Genomic DNA, 17,671 nt, shown 5'->3' on the forward strand with positions numbered 1-17,671 from the left:
CACACACTCTCTGTCCTCGACAATCCAGGTGAACGACGTGGTATTTAGCAGTGATGAGACTCAGTTCGCCACCTGCAGTGAGGATGGCAGTGTGAGAGTGTGGTCAGTCCCCAGTAATGAACTAGTGGTGCAGTTCCAGGTTCTCAACCAGGTGAGAAAAGACAAAAACACTGAAGAGGTTTAAACTCTGTTGGGCTACTCTCCAGTGACTCATTTTGTCCCAAGAATGGTTCGTGCACTGAGAGCTCACACCACTTTATAAATTGACAACCCTATTGGTCAGGCCTGTGGCTGTGTGTGCTGGAGCCAGTCATCCAGTAAGGACACGTCATGTGTTGCTGCCGGATACAGTGATGGGACGCTGAGGACCTTCAACCTGTCGTCTACAGAGATGGAGATGAAGCTGCAGCCTCATCAAGTAGCCATTACTGCCATCCAGTACTCAGCCAACGGTGAGACAGCAGTGTGAGAGACTAGACACATGAGCCAGATGGGGAGTGTTCGATTCACTTGTTAGTGTAAGGCTTTTAGCATCTTCAGGGGACCTAAGAGAAACAGTATGAAGAAAAATAGATTTTCATTTTCAGTCATTTTCAAAGGAGCACATGAAGTGTAAACATCAAGTGTGTGCTTTCTGAACCGCCGAACAATCTACTGGGGTTTTTTTTTTATTAAAATGCTTTCTGCTGGTTTTTACTGACAGTTTAATTTGTGCTCAGTTGTTTCATGCTGTGTCTATTCTGTGGCTCCTGAACAGGTCACGTGATCCTCTCCGGCGCAAAGAATGGACTGGTCGCTGTCAGCAGTCCAGTGAATGGAATGACTATCCGTGTCATTAAGGACCACAAAGGAGCACAGATTACCACCATCCAGTCTGTTAACACAGAGGTCAGCTCAGCCGTGGAGCTTTAATCAGTTAACACAATAGATAGGAGTTGGAGAAAGAGATTTGAGTAGATTGCTCTCTTTTTACTGGTAAATACTTTTGCAGTCAATCAGGCTCGTTCAAAACTCAACCATGAAGCAACATGTCATCATTCAGTCAAACGTTCTAACTATAAGTCTGATAGACATCACGTCTGCAAGGTTTTCTTGCAGCCTAACCCAGAAGCAGCAGCTTCCCTTCTTCTATGGTCAAAGATTTAAATACAGTGCAATCCAAGTTCAATCATTGGTTCACGGAGACACATGACATAGAAAAAGCAATAAAAATCCATAAATGGCCCATTCTTAACAGTCCAGCAGATATTGACAGATTTTTTTTTTGTCTGGCCCTCAACGTGATATCACACAACAGTCCCTTTCTCTAAAAGGGACTGTTGTGTGATATCACGTTGAGGGCCTCGAGCCACCAATCACAGCTTAGGCTGTGATAAATAACAATTCAAGGAAATATTCTCAGGTTTGTTTAAGGTTTTTTACTTTGAAAATGTGACTTCCTTCATCAAAACGTTGTGGTTTTTTTTTTCCTTTTTGCTCTTTTTCCAACTTCCAGTGTCCAAGTCCTGGACTTGGAGGAAATGAGATGCTGCTGACGTCCAGCGCTGACAGACGGGTCAGCGTGTGGGCTGTGGATTGGCTGAAAGAAAAGTGTGATCTACTGGATTGGCTGACGTTTCCTGCTCCCATCTATAATGGGGTACAATCCGTATTTCACCTGTAATACGTTGGGGGTTTTTTCCACTTATTACTACTGTACATAGCTAAATACCACGTCGTTCACCTGGGTTTTTTTCCACTTATTACTACTGTACATATGCAATAAGGTAGTAGTAGGTTTCAGACCGAGGTTTAGAATGAAGCGGCAGAGAGAATTCAGATTCTGGAATCCTAGGAAGAATAGTCTTTTTTTTTGAGTGAGAATATACATTTTAACATTTTCTATTTTCAGTTGGATTTATGTGATTCAAGTCAAAAGCTAAACTTTTTTCATAAAAACAAACAAATTAATATATGTATATATATGTTTTTTAATTACATATTTTTAATTTTAATACAATACAATTGAACACATTTTAACAGTCCTTGAAAATTAGCTGTGTTTGTATTACAGGATGACAGTCCTCCCCCCAGTCTGGCCGCCTTTTGTCCAGCAGACCCCAGCTTGCTAGTCTACACTGGCTACGGAGTGGAGAAGGAGTTGTCCTTCTATAGTCTGACTCAGAAACAGGTACCACAGCAACTTCCACATGTCTGAATTCTCTCTGCGCCTACAAAGTATGTGTGTTATGCCTTGCTCTGCGTCTGTGTTTTTCTGCAGATAATCAAAAAGATTGCACTACCTCACTGGGCCTCATGCTTTTCTCTGGCCTCTAAGAATCAGCTCATAGCTGTGGGATCGAAAGGTACATTTGTGCCTTGTAAAAAGAAAGTGTGACATGAATTTGATTTGTTTTTCATTGCTAACTTATCTGTGTTGTCTTGTTTTTTTTTTCTGTTTTTTTTTTACCAGAGCGAGTTGTGAAGTTAATCAGGTGGAGCAGTGGGAGGTTTCAGGACTTTGTGCAGCACAGTGACTCTGTGCAGACGTGTCAGTTCTCACCCTCTGGGTCGCTTCTGTTCACTGTGGCCCATAATGAGATCCTGCTGTGGGACGTGCGTGGCCTCTGAGGGTGACAAACTGATTATTAATATCAGTCTGTCTCCTGGCTTCATATTTGGGTCATTGTGCAATTTTACCTTTTTTTTTCCCCAAATAAACATTTTAGTTGTGTTTACAGAGAAGTTTTGTTCAAGTTTTTACAATGTTTTTAATGGTTAAATTAACTGATTTGTTTGTATGTTTTTTTTAAATACAACCGTTTTTAATGAAAATTTGTGTCCAGTCGCTTTCTATTTATTCAGGATTTTCTCTGCAACAGCTTAGAATTTATAGACAACAATTAAGATGATGATAAACTGCAGCAGCAGCCAAAGACATTTGACAGTTACCTGCAAAGAGAATGTTATGTGCAAATCCCGCTTAAGTGCTATTTTGGGCAACGACAAGAAGAGAAGGGTTAGACTGAAGCTGAATGATTGAGATAAGGTCATGAAATTATTTTTAATCCAGTTTTCCACTTCAGTTTACAGAGATGTGTGTTCAGATGAAAGATTGGTCTGTGACATTTATATATATATATTTATAGATACTGTATATATAAACCAATAAATAAAATTAAATGTGTGTGAATTGAATCTGTACGTAAGAACAATAAAACTTTCTGAAAAAATATTTTATTCAAATTGAATATATATATATATATAATATAAATCTTATTACGGAATAAAGGCTATCCTTACATGTTGTCTTTTAAGATGCTATTTGTTTGACGGCTCACAAAATACACTACATATTTAATTAAATGAAAGCAAACTGCCGTGTGTAATAGGATGTTTGTCCAACAGGGTTCGCACTTCCACTGTCTCTGTCGTGAACCGGAACAGTATGATTGTTTTAACCTTGGCAAAATGCACACACATTTGCTGTATGTGTGAACTGCACACGAACAGTGGGCTGCAGCCGATTATTATTTGACATTCAAATGAAAAATAATAAATGTTCCTGTAAATTTACAGGGTTTCTGACTATTGTTCACACACCGGGGAAACATGAAGCAAGACGTCAGGATACTTTTACTGGGGGAACGTAAGTTATTTTCACTGGTAGCACAGCTGCTAACTAACCAGCGAACATTAGCCTAGAACTTACTACTACAGAGCAGAGTTTCCATCGGTTCCAAGTGTCACTAAAAAAAACAAGCTGTTAAATTTAAATAGTTTTTGCTCTAGTTGTACTGTCTTTCCCCGAAAAAGACTGCTTTTAGACACTGGGCCGATACTAGCTCAGTGTGCACATTTCCTGTGAAGTTGTGATGTGACAGTCATTAAATGTAACTGTCATTAATTCATTAATCTTGACTCGTGAATGTCAAAATTTGAGCCCCACACGACAAAATTAATTGAAGAGTGTTATTGATAAACTCCTTCTCGTCGTTAATTGCCGTTTAGTAGAGAATTTTACCAACCAAGATCACACATTAATTAAATATAATTTATTCAAAAGTCAATTTTACTCTTAAGAACCTTGATTTCATAAAACCCACTAATGCATGTTGTTTTACTCTGTCTTTCGATATCCTTCCTGCTTAATTATATTTATTACCGGATTGTTAGGAAACGATATAGTCCACTTCATGTTAGATTAGGTGGTGTAAATATTGTGTTGGGTTGATGAAAGTGACTTTTCATATTTTCTACATCACGTTGTTTTAACAGCAAAGGTAGGGAAGACCTCGCTCATCATGTCTTTGGTGGGAGAAGAGTTTCCAGATGAGGTAAGAGGGAGGGTAGGCTGCACATCAATTTTATAATAATATAATATTATATATATATATATACTTCAAAAACGTCATTAAAATGGTAAAGGTGTGAAGTAGAGATAAGTCTAAAGTTACTTTAGGCCAATGCTCAATTTCCAATAGTTTTATTAAAAGAACATTTGATTAGTGTACAGGGTCATACAAAAGTAACAAGTAAGTCCTTGTTAATTATTTATTGCATAATTCGTCACATATTCTGTTGCTACTATATAAACGTTCTCTGGTTATTCATCATCCTTCTTCGTTGACATGCTGCTACCTCTCTGTATCTCAATTCCTATTTGGTAAAGCACTAAAAATAAAAAAGTCAAAAAAAAGGTCAATGACTTATTTTCCTGATTAACTGTTTATAATTAAACTTTTGTTTTTTTAAACTCCTGTCAGGTTCCCCTCAGAGCTGAAGAAATCACCATCCCTGCCGACGTGACTCCAGAGAAGGTGCCCACACACATAGTGGACTACTCAGGTAACATGATCTGCACACCTGTCCACCTCTGTTATTACAGACAGTCATGGGGTATGTACATGTGAAAACAAGGAGTCATGGAAACTGGGAAGCATGACACAAAGCTTTTTCTGTAAATTCGACAGAAACGGAGCAGAGCGATGCCATCCTCAGGAAAGAGATCACCAAAGTAAGTCGGCTGCACTAAGTGATCACCCACTCTGAACTTCAGTGTCCTTCTAAACCTAACTACTAAAAGAAGATCCACTCAGGGACTTTAATACACTACATTGATGTAATAAATATATTGGTGTCTTTAATGGGCTAAAGTTTATTTGTAGGACCATAAAATTACAATTCTTCTGTCTCCACAGGCTAATGTGGTGTGTGTGGTGTATGATGTTACCAACGAGGACACGATAGAAAAGGTAAAAAAAAACTGCTGTTTGTTTCAAAGTCATTCGACCACTTTGAAATATGAATTTAATTTCTGAACTAAAGAATTCCTGTGTTATGTGCTTCCTTCTGCCCTTCAGATCAAAACCAAGTGGATCCCTATGGTAAACGGAGATGCAGAAAAGGGGAAGAAGTAGGTATAGTTAGCCTGATGGGTGTGTGTGTTTGTTTTACTTTGTTGAACTTTGCCCTTCCTTCTTCAGACTGTTTCTGTTGGCTCACGTGTCCCTAAGAATTTAAGCTTGTTGTGAAATGAAGTAATCCTTAAAACGTGTCAGGAAAAAAATGTCATGAATGTAAAATAAAGTGCGTGTGTCGTTGATGAATTCTATCAAAGAACAACAAACAACTGCAATGTTGTTTTTTACTCATCAATTAAACCTGCGCTGTCCGTACATTGTTGTGTCAGAATTCCCATCATCCTCGTGGGAAACAAATCCGACCTGCGATGTGGCAGCTCCATGGAAACCATACTTCCCATCATGAACCAGTTCTCGGAGATTGAGACGTGTGTTGAGGTGAGGACTGAACTCCAGACTGTACAGGTTTATTCCACTTCATCACCTGAGATGAATTAACCTGGGATTTTTTTATCTTGTGGCAAATGCCTTGTCAGATCCAAATTTCTTCTGTCAAGACTATCTCAGTTTTATGTTTAGGGAGAAAAAAAGTTTTTTCTCTCTCTCTTTCCTCTTCAAGTGTTCTGCAAAGAACCTGAAAAACATCTCAGAGCTATTCTACTACGCACAGAAGGCCGTCCTTCACCCCACCGCTCCTCTCTATGACCCCGAAGACAAACAGGTGACTCCTGAAATCTGACACAGTGAACTGCCAGGTCCCTGACACACTGGAGACTGAATCATCTCATATGTGGCTGCTTATTCAGCACTTTAATCATCTACTCCTCTAGATGTTTTATATGTTTTACAATAACTTCCTTTTCTTTCCTCTTCTCTCAGCTAAAACCGCTGTGTGTCCGGGCCCTGAGCCGAGTCTTTTACATTTCTGACCAGGACAACGACCGAATCCTCAGTGACACTGAACTCAACAGATTTCAGGTGCCACTCCAAATCTTTTTTTTTTTTAATATCCTGCTTTGAATCTTAACAATTATCTTTAAAAACTCTCTTTTCTGCAGAAATCTTGTTTTGGAAACCCCTTGGCCCCTCAAGCCTTGGAAGATGTGAAAACTGTTGTGTGGAAGAACACCAGCGACGGGGTTCAAGACAACGGCCTGACTTTAAATGGTAAAATTTGTCTTGTCGAAGTCACCGTTTACTCAGAGCCTGGTATAAAGGAATCTGTCTTCTCTTTTAGGTTTCTTGTTTCTTAATACATTATTTATCCAGAGGGGGCGCCACGAAACCACGTGGACCATCCTCAGGAAGTTTGGTTATGACGACAGCCTTGAACTGACGGATGATCACCTCCACCCTGAGTGAGTCTCCAGAATGTTCTGTCTGCCATTTTAACATAGAAACACGTGAATCTTTGTGTTGTGATCTTGGACTGAGACGGTGGAGAAACTACATTTTTCAATAGTATCTGTTTAACGTTCATTTTTAAACTGTTTAACGTTCATTTTTAAACTGTTTAACGTTTATTTTTCCACACTTATCGGTAAATATGAACAAAAATGTGTGTTTTAAGGATCAACATTCCTGTGGGCTGCACAACAGAACTCAGTATCGCTGGCCTGCAGTTCCTCCAGCAGCTGTTTGCCAAGTATGATGAAGTGAGTGGTTACACAGGTCACCTGCGAACTAAACATCGCAGTGGGCTGTGAAAGGGCAGTAGATGAATGTCACAGGAATCTAAGATGGTCCAGTCGTCTTTTACAGGAGATTCTGTCTTATCTTTTCTCTGTTTCTCTCAAACGTTTTGTTTTCATCCTCTGGTAGGACAAAGATTCGGCCCTGTCCCCGGCAGAACTTAAAAACCTCTTCTGTGTGTGTCCTTCCACGCCCTGGGGGCCTGAGGTCTACGTGACGGTGCCGACCACAGACCAGGGCTACATCTCCAGACATGGCTACCTCTGTCAGTGGATGTGAGTGATTTTTAGTCCTGCTCCAAAAATAAAATGAAAAATATAAAAAGATGTTTCTTTATCTGGCCGTCCATAAATAGTTTGTATTGTAGTTGAACACACAGAGAGCTCTGAGATCATGTTCTCCTTCACCTCACTTTAACTGTGTTTACTTTTATTAGGCAATGTTTGACATGTATGCCTAAAGACGAGTGGTTAGGTCTTAACACTTTATTTATCCAACAGAAAAACGTGAGCTAATAAATGAACTTTTTGTAATCTTTTTCTTTTTAATCTGTGATTCTGACAGCCATTTTCTCATGTTTATTTTAGCTATTCTACCTTTTTATATATTATAAGTAGGCATTCTTTTTTCACAGACCCCTAGATTTATATAAAATAAAAAGACAACATTTTTTTAGCACATGGCATCTTTTCATTTACCGTCCTGTGTATGTATTTACTGAGTGTCTTCTCCACACAGGCTTACTGCTTATGTTAACATCCACCGTTGCCTGGAACTCCTAGGATACCTGGGTTATACCATCCTCACTGAAGAGGAGTCACAGACCTCTGCAGTCACAGGTGTGTGTGTGAGTGTGTGTGTGTGTTTGTTTGTTGTGGCTCACCTGATTAATCCATTATTTGTGAAAAGGCACTATCTGAATCAACACCGATGTAAATAAGTGATAACTTATGAGGCCTTATCCACTATCTCAGTGAACTAGATTGTGGTACTCAGGCTCCATCTAGTGGTACGCGTAGGGAATCTGATTTTGTTGTGTGAGTACGTGTGGTTTTGTAATACAGGTGTCAGTGACGTATTGCTACTTCGTAGTCCAATTTAGCTTTGGCTGGGACATACTACTGTTGTTAAAGACATTTGAGGCCAGTTGTTAAAGTCATTCCATACTTTATAATATGAAAAGCAAATGTGAAATAGAACTGGCCACACAAATGCCACACAAATACCTTAAACATATAACTCTGTTACGTGACACATTCACGGACAATAAACTGTAACATCTATCCTTATTATGATCATTTTACAATAAGCTTAATCAGTAGACTCCAGAAACTGTTGCCACAGAATATCGTTCTGAAGTCAGAATGACAAATTAAAAAAATCTTTTCTGCTCTATTTCCTTATTTGTCTTTGTCCTTGTGTGCAGTGACCCGGAGCAAACAGGTTGACCTGGAGAAGTGCCAGACCCATCGTTCAGTGTTTCTTTGCAAAGTGATTGGACCAAAAGGGACAGGAAAGAGCTCCTTCCTTCAGTCCTTTCTGGCTCATAATTCTGCGGTACGGCACCCCCAGCTTGTGGGAAGCTGCAGACACCAGAGTTGACATTGATAACCTGATTAGCCTGTGTATCAAACTTAAACTTGGCTTCTTTTTTTTTTTTAAGGACTCAGAGAAAGAAACATCCAGCAGTGCCTTCTCCCCATACGCCATAAACACTGTTCAAGTCAACAATCAGGAAAAGTTTCTAATTGTGAGTGACCACTGTTTAAACCCTGACATTGACCCAGAGCCACAGCCTTAGTACTTTTTTTTTCTCACCCGCTGCAGCTCAGTGAGGTGGATGTTGAAGCAGAGTTCCTGAAGGCATCAGACGCCTCCTGTGATGTGGCATGTCTCATGTACGACCACAATGACCCACATTCCTTCGACTATTGTGCCAGTATATACAAGGTGAGTGGCAGCAGGAGTTACAGGCATCATTTACTGAATGATTAAAAGTGTTGAAACACTTGTTGGCTTTTAACTGAGCATTTGTAAAGGTATAAATAAGGTGTAAAGGTTGAGTAATCATTTGAAGAGATAATCTTCGGTCTGCATCCGCACACAGAATCACAGGTTAAAGTTCATCCCTAGGTGATGCAGACATGTCACCAATGTTCCCAGTTTATGTATTTTATTCTCTAGCAACACTACATGGAGAGCAAAATCCCATGTGTGGTTGTCGCTTCCAAAGCGGACCTCGCTGAAGTAAAGCAGTTTCATGGCACGACTCCAGCAGAGTTTTGCTATAAACACCGTCTGCCTCCACCGCTGCCTTTCTCCACCATCCTCCCCAACTCTACCAGCAAGAACATCTACACCAGACTGGCCAAGGCAGCAGTGTACCCGTATGCTTTTATTCTACATCAGTCATGAGCTTTAAATATTCAACTATTCAACTGTCAGCGTCTGTCCAAATCAGTGAGTCTCTCTCATCTCTCCTTCTTTATTTCCAGGCACCTGAATGGTTCAGAGATGAGCAGCACGTCCTTCTGGCTGAGAGTAGCTCTGGGCTCCGCTGTTGTCGCTGTCCTGGGGTTCACTGTGTACAGAGCTGTTGTAAGACTGAAATGATTTAACAACCAGCTTTGCTTTTATTTGCTTATATTACTTTGGGTTTTTTTCTCTTTTCCCCAATCTGGTGCGTCTTGCTCCCATAGAGACCAAAACCTCAAGAGACCAGATCTAGAACCACTGCAGCCAGGTTCATTTTTCTTTTCTTCATAAAGACTTCCAGGACTCTTCTTTACAGCCTCTGCTCATCCTTTCCTGTGACCTTACTTCCTCCGGCCTGGGTCAGAATTAATTCAAGTTATTTAGAAGCTAGTGTTAAAGTTTATGTTGTCTGCCTTATGGTGTGAAAGACAGACCAAATAGCGGTTCACCTTCCTACTCAAGGTACATTGACTGACCAAAACAAAAATGAACAAACTATACAGTTAATGTCCAAAAAGTAATATTTAAGAAGAGAAGACTTTTTTTTGTCCTAAAATATCTGCAGTTGTTGCTGGTGAGAATGTGGGAGTTTTCATATTTCTACAGTGTTATTCAAACACATCATGGCTAATATAAATCTGAAGGCAGCTCAGGACAGTAGTTAGCTGCCATAGAAAATCACAGTGTTCACCTTTCTTTTTGTTCAAACTAAGGGCAAGGATATTATGTCTGATTCACCGAATGAACAGCAATCAGTGGTCGTAGCATGCCGTAGACATTTTAATTCAAAATAATGTTTCTGATTCAGATGTAACTTTCACAATAGTTCTCCACTGATCTGCTGCTGTGGGAGATGTTTTTCTTTGTGCATGAAGAAAAAAAGGCAAAAATATTTGTTTCCTATGGTAAAGTAAATTTGAAAAAAAGAAATGACAGAAAGACAAAGGGGGGGGGGGTCTGCTAAAATGTATTAAAATCTATTCACCTTGAAATCATAATTAATTTTACTTGAGACTGAACCTGACAGGTAAACTATTTTTTGCTCTTCAAATCCTACGCCACACAGTGTGAACATTGTTAAAAATTCCCCTTTGTATTTTGACTTCTTGTTGAAATCTATTTTGCTGATAAATTCATCTCGGAGATACAAGGTCCTTGTGGGATCTCTGACCTTTGAGATGGGACCGTTTTCTTTGCAAATGAACTGATTTAGATGCTTAATAATAAAAAAAAAAGCCAGACCCGGTTTCTGGCTAAAACACTGGTAATTCTCAGTGTTTTTATGTTGTTTTTATTCTTTCTACCTCTGATGTTTTAACGCTCCTGGTGAAACACCATCAAGTTTCTTTTCCAGGTTCTGTGTAAGGAAGCCTGGATGTGGTGCTGAGCTCCAGGGCTCTTGTGCAGAACATAGAATCATATGTTATGCTCTTGCCTGCGGGGCTTGAATGTTGTAGCTGAAGGAAGCCTGCCTGCCATGTAGAAGGTCCTGGGTTTGTTACAACCTGTGTTGAAATCTAAAATATCATTGTCTAATCTGTGACATATTTTGAAATGCATTACAATATCCATATAAGTTGTGGCAGCTTGTGGTTTAGTTTTTGAAAGTTTGGCTTGGACCCCTTAAAAGTACTGCTCCTGTGTATACAGGGTGAAACAATTTAGTGGCGTAATTCATAGTGTATAAAAAAAATGATAACTCCCTTTGTAGCAGCAGCTTTGACCTTTGACCTCTTGCGGGTCACACGTCAGTACAAGAAAACGCATCCTGACTTGTGGTGACATTGTACTCTACTGATAGAGAGACAGAAGCAATCATTTTTATGAGGTTGGGTTTGACTTTGTTTTTCCAAACGGGAGCAATCGCCAAGTTCCTCGAAATGGCCACAAGATGGCGGTATTAGCCCACTTCTGAGTTAGGAGGCGGGACTGTGAGACAGTGATGGGTGTGTCCGGCTACTGTGGAGCAACTGAGGATTATTGATGCTGAGGTTTTGAATAGATAGAGTTGATAGAGTGATGGTGATATTTAATGATGATGTGTGACAATAATTAAAGAACCAGTTCAGTCTTCAGGAACAAACATACTGAAGTTAATATTAATGTATCATTAGTTATTCCACCAGAACCGGTAAAGTCCAGTCCTGTGCATGTAAACGTGTTTGCTTTTAAACGCTTTTTTTTTTTTTTTGCGTTTAATATTATGCCGTGAATTTACCATGAATTCTTAATCACTTATAAGCATGAATGTCTTTAGTTCCAAACAATTAAGGCTAAAATCAAATTCTTTAAAATGTCCTTGTTGTTTAGATCGGATTCAACCAACCATCTCTGTCCTTTGTTTGCTCGGTCCTGACGCATTAACTCGCACATGTATTGGACTAGAGGGTTTATTATTCTCTATATAATGTCTCACCAGAGGAACAGAGAGACAGCGGTGTCATTGGTCCGCAGAAACAGATCAGTATTAGGCCTATAACCAGTGATAGGCTGTGTTCAGTAATAATCCTCGTACTCCGCCTACCGCCAGGAACGTCTCCAAGCGGTTTTACGCACGCGTAATACGCGCGCAATAAGTTGGACAAAAGCAGACGGTGTGTAAAAGATGACAAAGGTTTTATTGAGCTGCAGTATAAACAGGAACTGGATACGTTTGAGTGTTAGAACATTGGAAAAGTCCAGGAGCTGGATGGAGCTTAGAACAACAACAACAACAAAAGAGGTTTTGGGAGAATGTTGCTGACGTCCACTGTCTTCAGTCTGTACATTGTAAAAGCTCATCATTCAAACATCTGGATTTTTCACTGGGAGCCTGTTAAACACTAACATAACAGTTATTCCTATTGTCTCAACCATATTTACATTTGTTACAAGACCATAATATCGTTGTTATGGTAACTATTAAAGCCAAATAATTAAAAATGCTCACAATGTTTTTACAGCATCTTTAGTGCAATGGAGAGGAAAATGAACAACTAGAAAAACAGCTGAAAATTTGATTGGGACCTTACAAAAATAATACATATGTGAAATAATAATAATAAACAAAAACATTTCCCGAAACTATTTACAAACACTGCGCCTCCTCCTTCACTTATTGTCCTTCACTTCTTTTTGCCTGATTTTGCAGCCTTCTTCGGGCTCTTGGTCTTGGCCTTGGTCACCTTCTTGGCTGCCTTTGCCTTGGGTTTTGCAGCCTTGGTTTTTTTGGCCGGTGCCTTTTTGGCTTTGGCCGGCGTCGCCTTCTTCGCCACCTTTTTCACTGTCTTCTTCGCCGTCACCTTCTTCTTGGGCTTCTCGGGCGTCTTGGACACCTTCTTGGGCTTGGCCACCCGTTTGGGTTTGGCCGCGGGTTTGGCAACGGGCTTCTTGGGTTTGGCGGCCGGCTTGCTGGGCTTCTTGGTGTCGTCGGGTTTGGAGAGCCTGAAGGACCCGGACGCACCGGTGCCTTTGGTGTGGCGCAGGGTCCCGTTGGCCACCAGTCTCTTCAGGGCCATTTTAATCTGCACGTCTGCGTTTTCGCCCACCTTGTAGTTGGACCTCACGTACTTCTGGATGGACTGACGGGACGCTCCGCTCCGGCTGGCGTCGTTGACGATGGCTGCCCGGATCATGTCCGAATATTTGGGGTGAGACGTGGGTTTCTTGGGCTTGGCCGCCTTCTTGGTTTTGGCTGGAGCCGCCGATGTCTCTGCCATGGTCACTGTGTTCTCACTAAGTTATTATGAAAAAAGAAAAAAACTCCTGGATCTGTAATTTCAGCAGAACACAGCAGAAGAAAACTGTGGAATATCACAGCCACAAAATAATGTTTCCCTTTTTACGACAAAGTCCTCGGTCGCAGCAGAAAACAATGTTTTTATCAGGTCAAAGTAAAGAGTTGTACAGGTCCACGCGTGTGTCACGTCACTGTCGTGGATCACTTTCAGTGTCTCCTTCCACAGGCGCTCCGCTCAGCCTATGAAGGCTTTCTGCGGACCTGATTGAGAACAGCAACTGCCAGCAGCTGATCTAGCGGACTCCATGGAACTGGCGCCGTCCCGTTTGTGTTTCTTCATCCTCCAATGCGTGGCAAATATAAAGCCCACGCTGCAGTTCCGACCCACGAAACCTCATGGACCGATAGCAGGGATATTGGGCTTCATGGTGACACGCCGGTTCCGTTCGATCCGCACCGATGAACAACTTTTATTCCAGGAAAACCGGCTGGAAGTAACACGCGCTGTGAACAATTTTGCACAATTCGCTCTAAATTGACCCAAACAGACGGAACCGGTGGGTGAAACACCACATGCACATGCAACCCGAATCTTTGCCCGAACGGATGCATGCGGTTTCATCAGCACACGACCCAGTTTTGGCTTTTAATACAGCGATACATTTTCACAACTAACACAGTCCGGCCATTGACTTTGAGTGACGTGGTGGAGAATATTCACTGTTAAACCCCCTGTAAATGAAGTGTCAGGGTTTGGAAGTGACAGGTGACACTTGGGATGGTAATCTGGGTCTGTATGGGTCGGAACACGGTGGGTGGGTTCGCTTGATTCGGTGCTTTTGGGCTCATTTTAGCCTATAAGTGTGACAACGGCAGTCGCCACTGGAGCTACATTGTCAGGAAAGTTGCCAACACCTCCTAAGGGCAGGGATTCTGGTACCGGCTCGAAACTCGGGTCTCAGGGTTTGGGTCAGGGGTCTGTGTGGCTGCTGTGTGATCAGTTGTGGGTCCAGCTGCAGGAGGGCTCAACTGCGGCTGATACGGGAGTTTCAGTGCAGGACCAGAGACATGGCTTTCTTTGTTTCACTGAAGTGTGGCGCATCAGAGCGCAGCCAGTCACACATCTGACAGGAGTGGGGTCTCCACAGGCTCATGCGGGCGTGTGGTTCCGACCCGAAACAAGAAAATCAGAGCCCAGGATTTCAAACTTTATTCCTATTCTAATGTATTATTCCAGATCTTTCAGAGCAGGTCGTATGTCCCTCCCTGCAACGCCATTTTGATTCCAGCTCTGAAAGTCACAGGCACTGACTGGAGAACTGTTATCCTTTGGCACTTGTATTGAACGATATTTATCACTTAATACTGTCACTTAATAACATCAGGTGACGTCACCAGCATTTTCTCCCTCATCAGATAAAATACTAGTGGATAGGTGCACTGCTGATCAGGACAGTACAGTGCAGATGCAACCCAGTGACACCAAATCTCCATTGATTTACATTTTTATTTTACTAAAAAATAAAATGCATCTAAATAGTCATTCTAATTAGTGAGGATGATGGTTGATTCAGCTCCAGGTCTCCACCTGTCCTCACTCTCACACGGGCTGAACTGAGTGTTTTTGGAGTGAGTGAGTGAGTGAGTGAAAGGAGGGAGGAGGGAGAAGGAATGATTTCTTCATGTGGCACAGTTTGGGCTGAAGAGAGGGAGGAGGGAGGGGGTGTGTGAAAGGGTGAGTAGACGGAGACTAGAAGGAAAATAATGGATTTATAGCATAGACTACTGCATTATTCAGCATATATAATACAGTACAGTACATACGTGAGTATGAATGGGTGATGACAGTAAATAATGTGGAGACAGGTTGAATGAGTGACGTCAAGAAGTATTGTTCCATTTTATTTGGCCTGTAATTTTAATAAATAACGATTTTTTATAGGCACCCGTGACACATTGTGTTTACACATTGTCTACTTTATTGTCAATATTTGAGTTGTGGGAATTTTGTGGGTTAATTTTAAGCTATTTCTGCATACATACTTTTATGCTTTTGTGCTGTTTTTGGCAATATGTAAATGTCAGGAATTGCTAAAATTGACATATAACTTTTAAATACTTCTATCTATTTAAAGGTGAATGTTAGCTTTTGCCTAAGAAGGGTCATACTTTTGGCAATTAGGTTTTGTAAATAATTAGGTAAAGAACTAAAAAAAGCTAAATGATTATGATAATAATAAGATAATAACAGCAGTATTTTTTATAGTAATAGTGACAGTAATGTACATTCATATTTTCAGTCCAAGTACAGAAAGAAACAAAGTCCCAGCTTTGGCGGAAAAACCAGCAGCTCAGCACTGTTCCATACATCCTGGTTTAGACCACTCCCTTCTCTCACCGACAGGGGGACGTCCTTTATTGTAATACAGCTCCTCAGCTCCATCAAAGTAACCACAGGTCTAATACAGTTTATTTCTGTTTATTTCCTGTGCATCCCATAATTTTACCAGGCCCAGATGTAATCTCCACATGTGCCCCACACTGTGTGAATATAAAACATTGATAGATAGAATTTGATTCACTTTATTAATGCAGAAAACGCGTGATGGGTTTTAGAGCTAGCACAGAAATAAGTAAAAGTCAATGAATAGAATACCAAAAGAAATGCCTAAGAATTGTGTGTCACAGGTGAAAAGGAAAAAAAACAGCCCCCTGTTAAAATATCTCCCACACACTCACTAAGTTGTGCTGCCAAACCATAGGATGAAGCAGCTCAGCTTTATCTGTAGTGATGCCAGTGTCTAAGGTGTAAATATATTCAGCTTATGTAACAGCAGCTAACCCAGTGGCCAGTTTATTTGTCAGTGGTGAGCGTTATATTACATGTGTATTTACAGAAGTAGGGCTACGTGAACCCACCAGGACACGTTTAAAGATACACCCCTAAATTTACTAGGTGTAATTTTAGTTTACAGAAAACCCTCGTCAGTCATCTCCAGCCTCTGGCCTGAAGCCCTGTGGATCCAGACCCACCCAGCACATAATTACGGTATGTTAATGTTTCCTCTGATTGGTGGTGGTCTGTTGACTTTTGACCTCTATATGTATTCAGATAAGGTTAAATTAAATCATGTTGTTTTTCTTTGTCCAGGTGGTTAATAAGGTGTTGGTAGGAGGAACATTTGAGATTCTTCTTTTTTTCTTTTTTGTTAGTTGACAATTATATTAAATTTAATTTCTACCATCCAATCATTTGTTAGAGTGATAGGGGTCAGGGGTGAGGGGTCAGTGGAGGCAGGGACAGGGTTACACCCTTGACAGTTTCACCAGTCCATTAAAAGGATCACAAATACAAACTAACAACTATTAACATGTTTTCTCCTAGGTTCAATTTAGAGTAAACAATTGACCTTTTTTTACCTTTACCTTTTATCAAAATTAATTGAACAGTTGAAAGCTGATTCAAACAATTCTGAACCACCTTTAAGTATTAAAATATGTAGACAAAGGGAATGCAATGGGCCTCTGCCCCTCACTTTGGGAACCCCTGCTGTAAGGCCAGAGCATTAAGAACTCTTTCACAGTTAGGATCTGAAAATGTGATTGTGTTTGTATTTCAATTTTTTATTTTTTTATTTTTTTACATGTTTTGCATTACTTTTACTTTGAAGTCCAACGGTGGCAGCTAGGAGACGCCTGACGTGTGTTGTTGATGATGACCTTAATCGGTTGTAAGGTTGCATTTGTGCATGTGTGTTGCACACGTTTGACAGCAGTTGGATCATAGAACAGGTGTCAATAGCCAAGTGCTGCAGCAACAACAGACACTCGTATCCACCATCAAGATGCTCTTTGTATACGTCTCTCTCACACACACACACACACACTCATTCACCGTCAGTATGTAGAGCAGGTCTTTCTGGGGTGTCAGCTGTTTGGTCACAGCACCTGTGAGCCGTCACTCAGAGCAGCGCTGACGATTTAAGAGCAGTCATTGTCTCTGCTGCTCCTGGGTGACTCAGTGTTTGAAGGTAAACAACTGAACTGAACTTGCTGAGCTGCAGTGAAAAAATTAGTCAAACCCTCACACACACGCACAGACAGACACACACCAGGCTCTTTGTCTGGGAAATGAACCACAGTCATGTGACATGTTTGGGGTTAAACCACGTTTCAGAAACCCTTCCATTCACACTAGATCTATACATACGTGTCATATGGACTGCATGCAGTGACATCAGGTGTAACCATGATCCATTGCTCCTGCAGGTGCCGTATTTAGCCCTAATCCTGAATTTAACCCTTTGCCCCTTTAATACGTGGAGAGACTGTAGTATAAACAAGGCAGTCAAGCTGCTGCTGCAACAGCCCATAATCTGCTTCACACCAACCAAGAACCATGTTTAAACTCAAGCTCTGGCTGTAACTGTTTGTCTGTGTGGAG

At 41.0% G+C, this 17,671-nt stretch overlaps 3 protein-coding genes across 6 annotated transcripts in view; 2 read left to right on the top strand and 1 right to left on the bottom strand.

Annotated features, from left to right (window-relative positions):
* wdr90 (WD repeat domain 90) overlaps nt 1–2,717 on the top strand; it is a 14,935-nt gene extending 12,218 nt beyond the window's left edge. For both annotated transcript variants that reach the window (XM_008314188.3, XM_017034065.2), the window contains exons 37-43: nt 29–151; nt 284–452; nt 758–888; nt 1,496–1,639; nt 2,054–2,170; nt 2,261–2,345; nt 2,453–2,717. In XM_008314188.3, coding sequence (XP_008312410.1) covers nt 29–151; nt 284–452; nt 758–888; nt 1,496–1,639; nt 2,054–2,170; nt 2,261–2,345; nt 2,453–2,610 — 927 coding nt within the window. In that variant the 3' untranslated portion in view covers nt 2,611–2,717. The remainder of the gene's footprint in view (nt 1–28; nt 152–283; nt 453–757; nt 889–1,495; nt 1,640–2,053; nt 2,171–2,260; nt 2,346–2,452) is intronic.
* A 656-nt stretch (nt 2,718–3,373) lies between these two features.
* rhot2 (ras homolog family member T2) lies at nt 3,374–11,592 on the top strand. Of its 3 annotated transcripts, none has more exons than XM_025057734.1 (19): nt 3,374–3,628; nt 4,258–4,316; nt 4,746–4,827; nt 4,953–4,996; nt 5,181–5,234; nt 5,343–5,395; nt 5,672–5,780; nt 5,962–6,063; nt 6,222–6,320; nt 6,401–6,509; nt 6,580–6,700; nt 6,913–6,997; nt 7,164–7,309; nt 7,773–7,873; nt 8,461–8,591; nt 8,698–8,784; nt 8,862–8,984; nt 9,219–9,415; nt 9,530–11,592. In XM_025057734.1, the coding sequence occupies exons 1-19, from the start codon at nt 3,592–3,594 to the stop codon at nt 9,645–9,647; spliced, it is 1,857 nt and encodes a 618-aa protein (XP_024913502.1). In that variant the 5' UTR covers nt 3,374–3,591; the 3' UTR covers nt 9,648–11,592. The 3 variants fall into 3 exon arrangements, with proteins under 3 accessions (XP_024913502.1, XP_008312414.1, XP_008312413.1); XM_008314191.3 differs by having other exon boundaries at nt 3,376–3,628; nt 9,219–9,421; XM_008314192.3 differs by lacking the exon at nt 9,530–11,592 and having other exon boundaries at nt 9,198–9,339.
* Nucleotides 11,593–12,108: 516 nt separating this feature from the next.
* h1-0 (H1.0 linker histone) lies at nt 12,109–13,451 on the bottom strand. Its single transcript, XM_008314193.3, has one exon. It carries the CDS (start codon nt 13,205–13,207, stop codon nt 12,614–12,616), a length of 594 nt encoding a protein of 197 aa, XP_008312415.1. The 5' UTR covers nt 13,208–13,451; the 3' UTR covers nt 12,109–12,613.
* Nucleotides 13,452–17,671: the final 4,220 nt, after the last annotated feature.

The sequence above is a fragment of the Cynoglossus semilaevis genome, chromosome 8, assembly GCF_000523025.1.
Source record: "Cynoglossus semilaevis isolate Cse_v1.0 chromosome 8, Cse_v1.0, whole genome shotgun sequence".
Taxonomy (NCBI): domain Eukaryota; kingdom Metazoa; phylum Chordata; class Actinopteri; order Pleuronectiformes; family Cynoglossidae; genus Cynoglossus; species Cynoglossus semilaevis.

Bases quoted from the DNA above. Each gene is read 5' to 3' on its own strand.
- rhot2 (XM_008314191.3), top strand. From the start codon at position 3,592: ATGAAGCAAGACGTCAGGATACTTTTACTGGGGGAAC. The intron at 3,629-4,257 runs GTAAGTTATTTT...TTGTTTTAACAG, and splicing joins GATACTTTTACTGGGGGAAC to CAAAGGTAGGGAAGACCTCG. The intron at 9,422-9,529 runs GTATGCTTTTAT...CTTTATTTCCAG, and splicing joins GCCAAGGCAGCAGTGTACCC to GCACCTGAATGGTTCAGAGA.
- h1-0 (XM_008314193.3), bottom strand. From the start codon at position 13,207: ATGGCAGAGACATCGGCGGCTCCAGCCAAAACCAAGAAGGCGGCCAAG.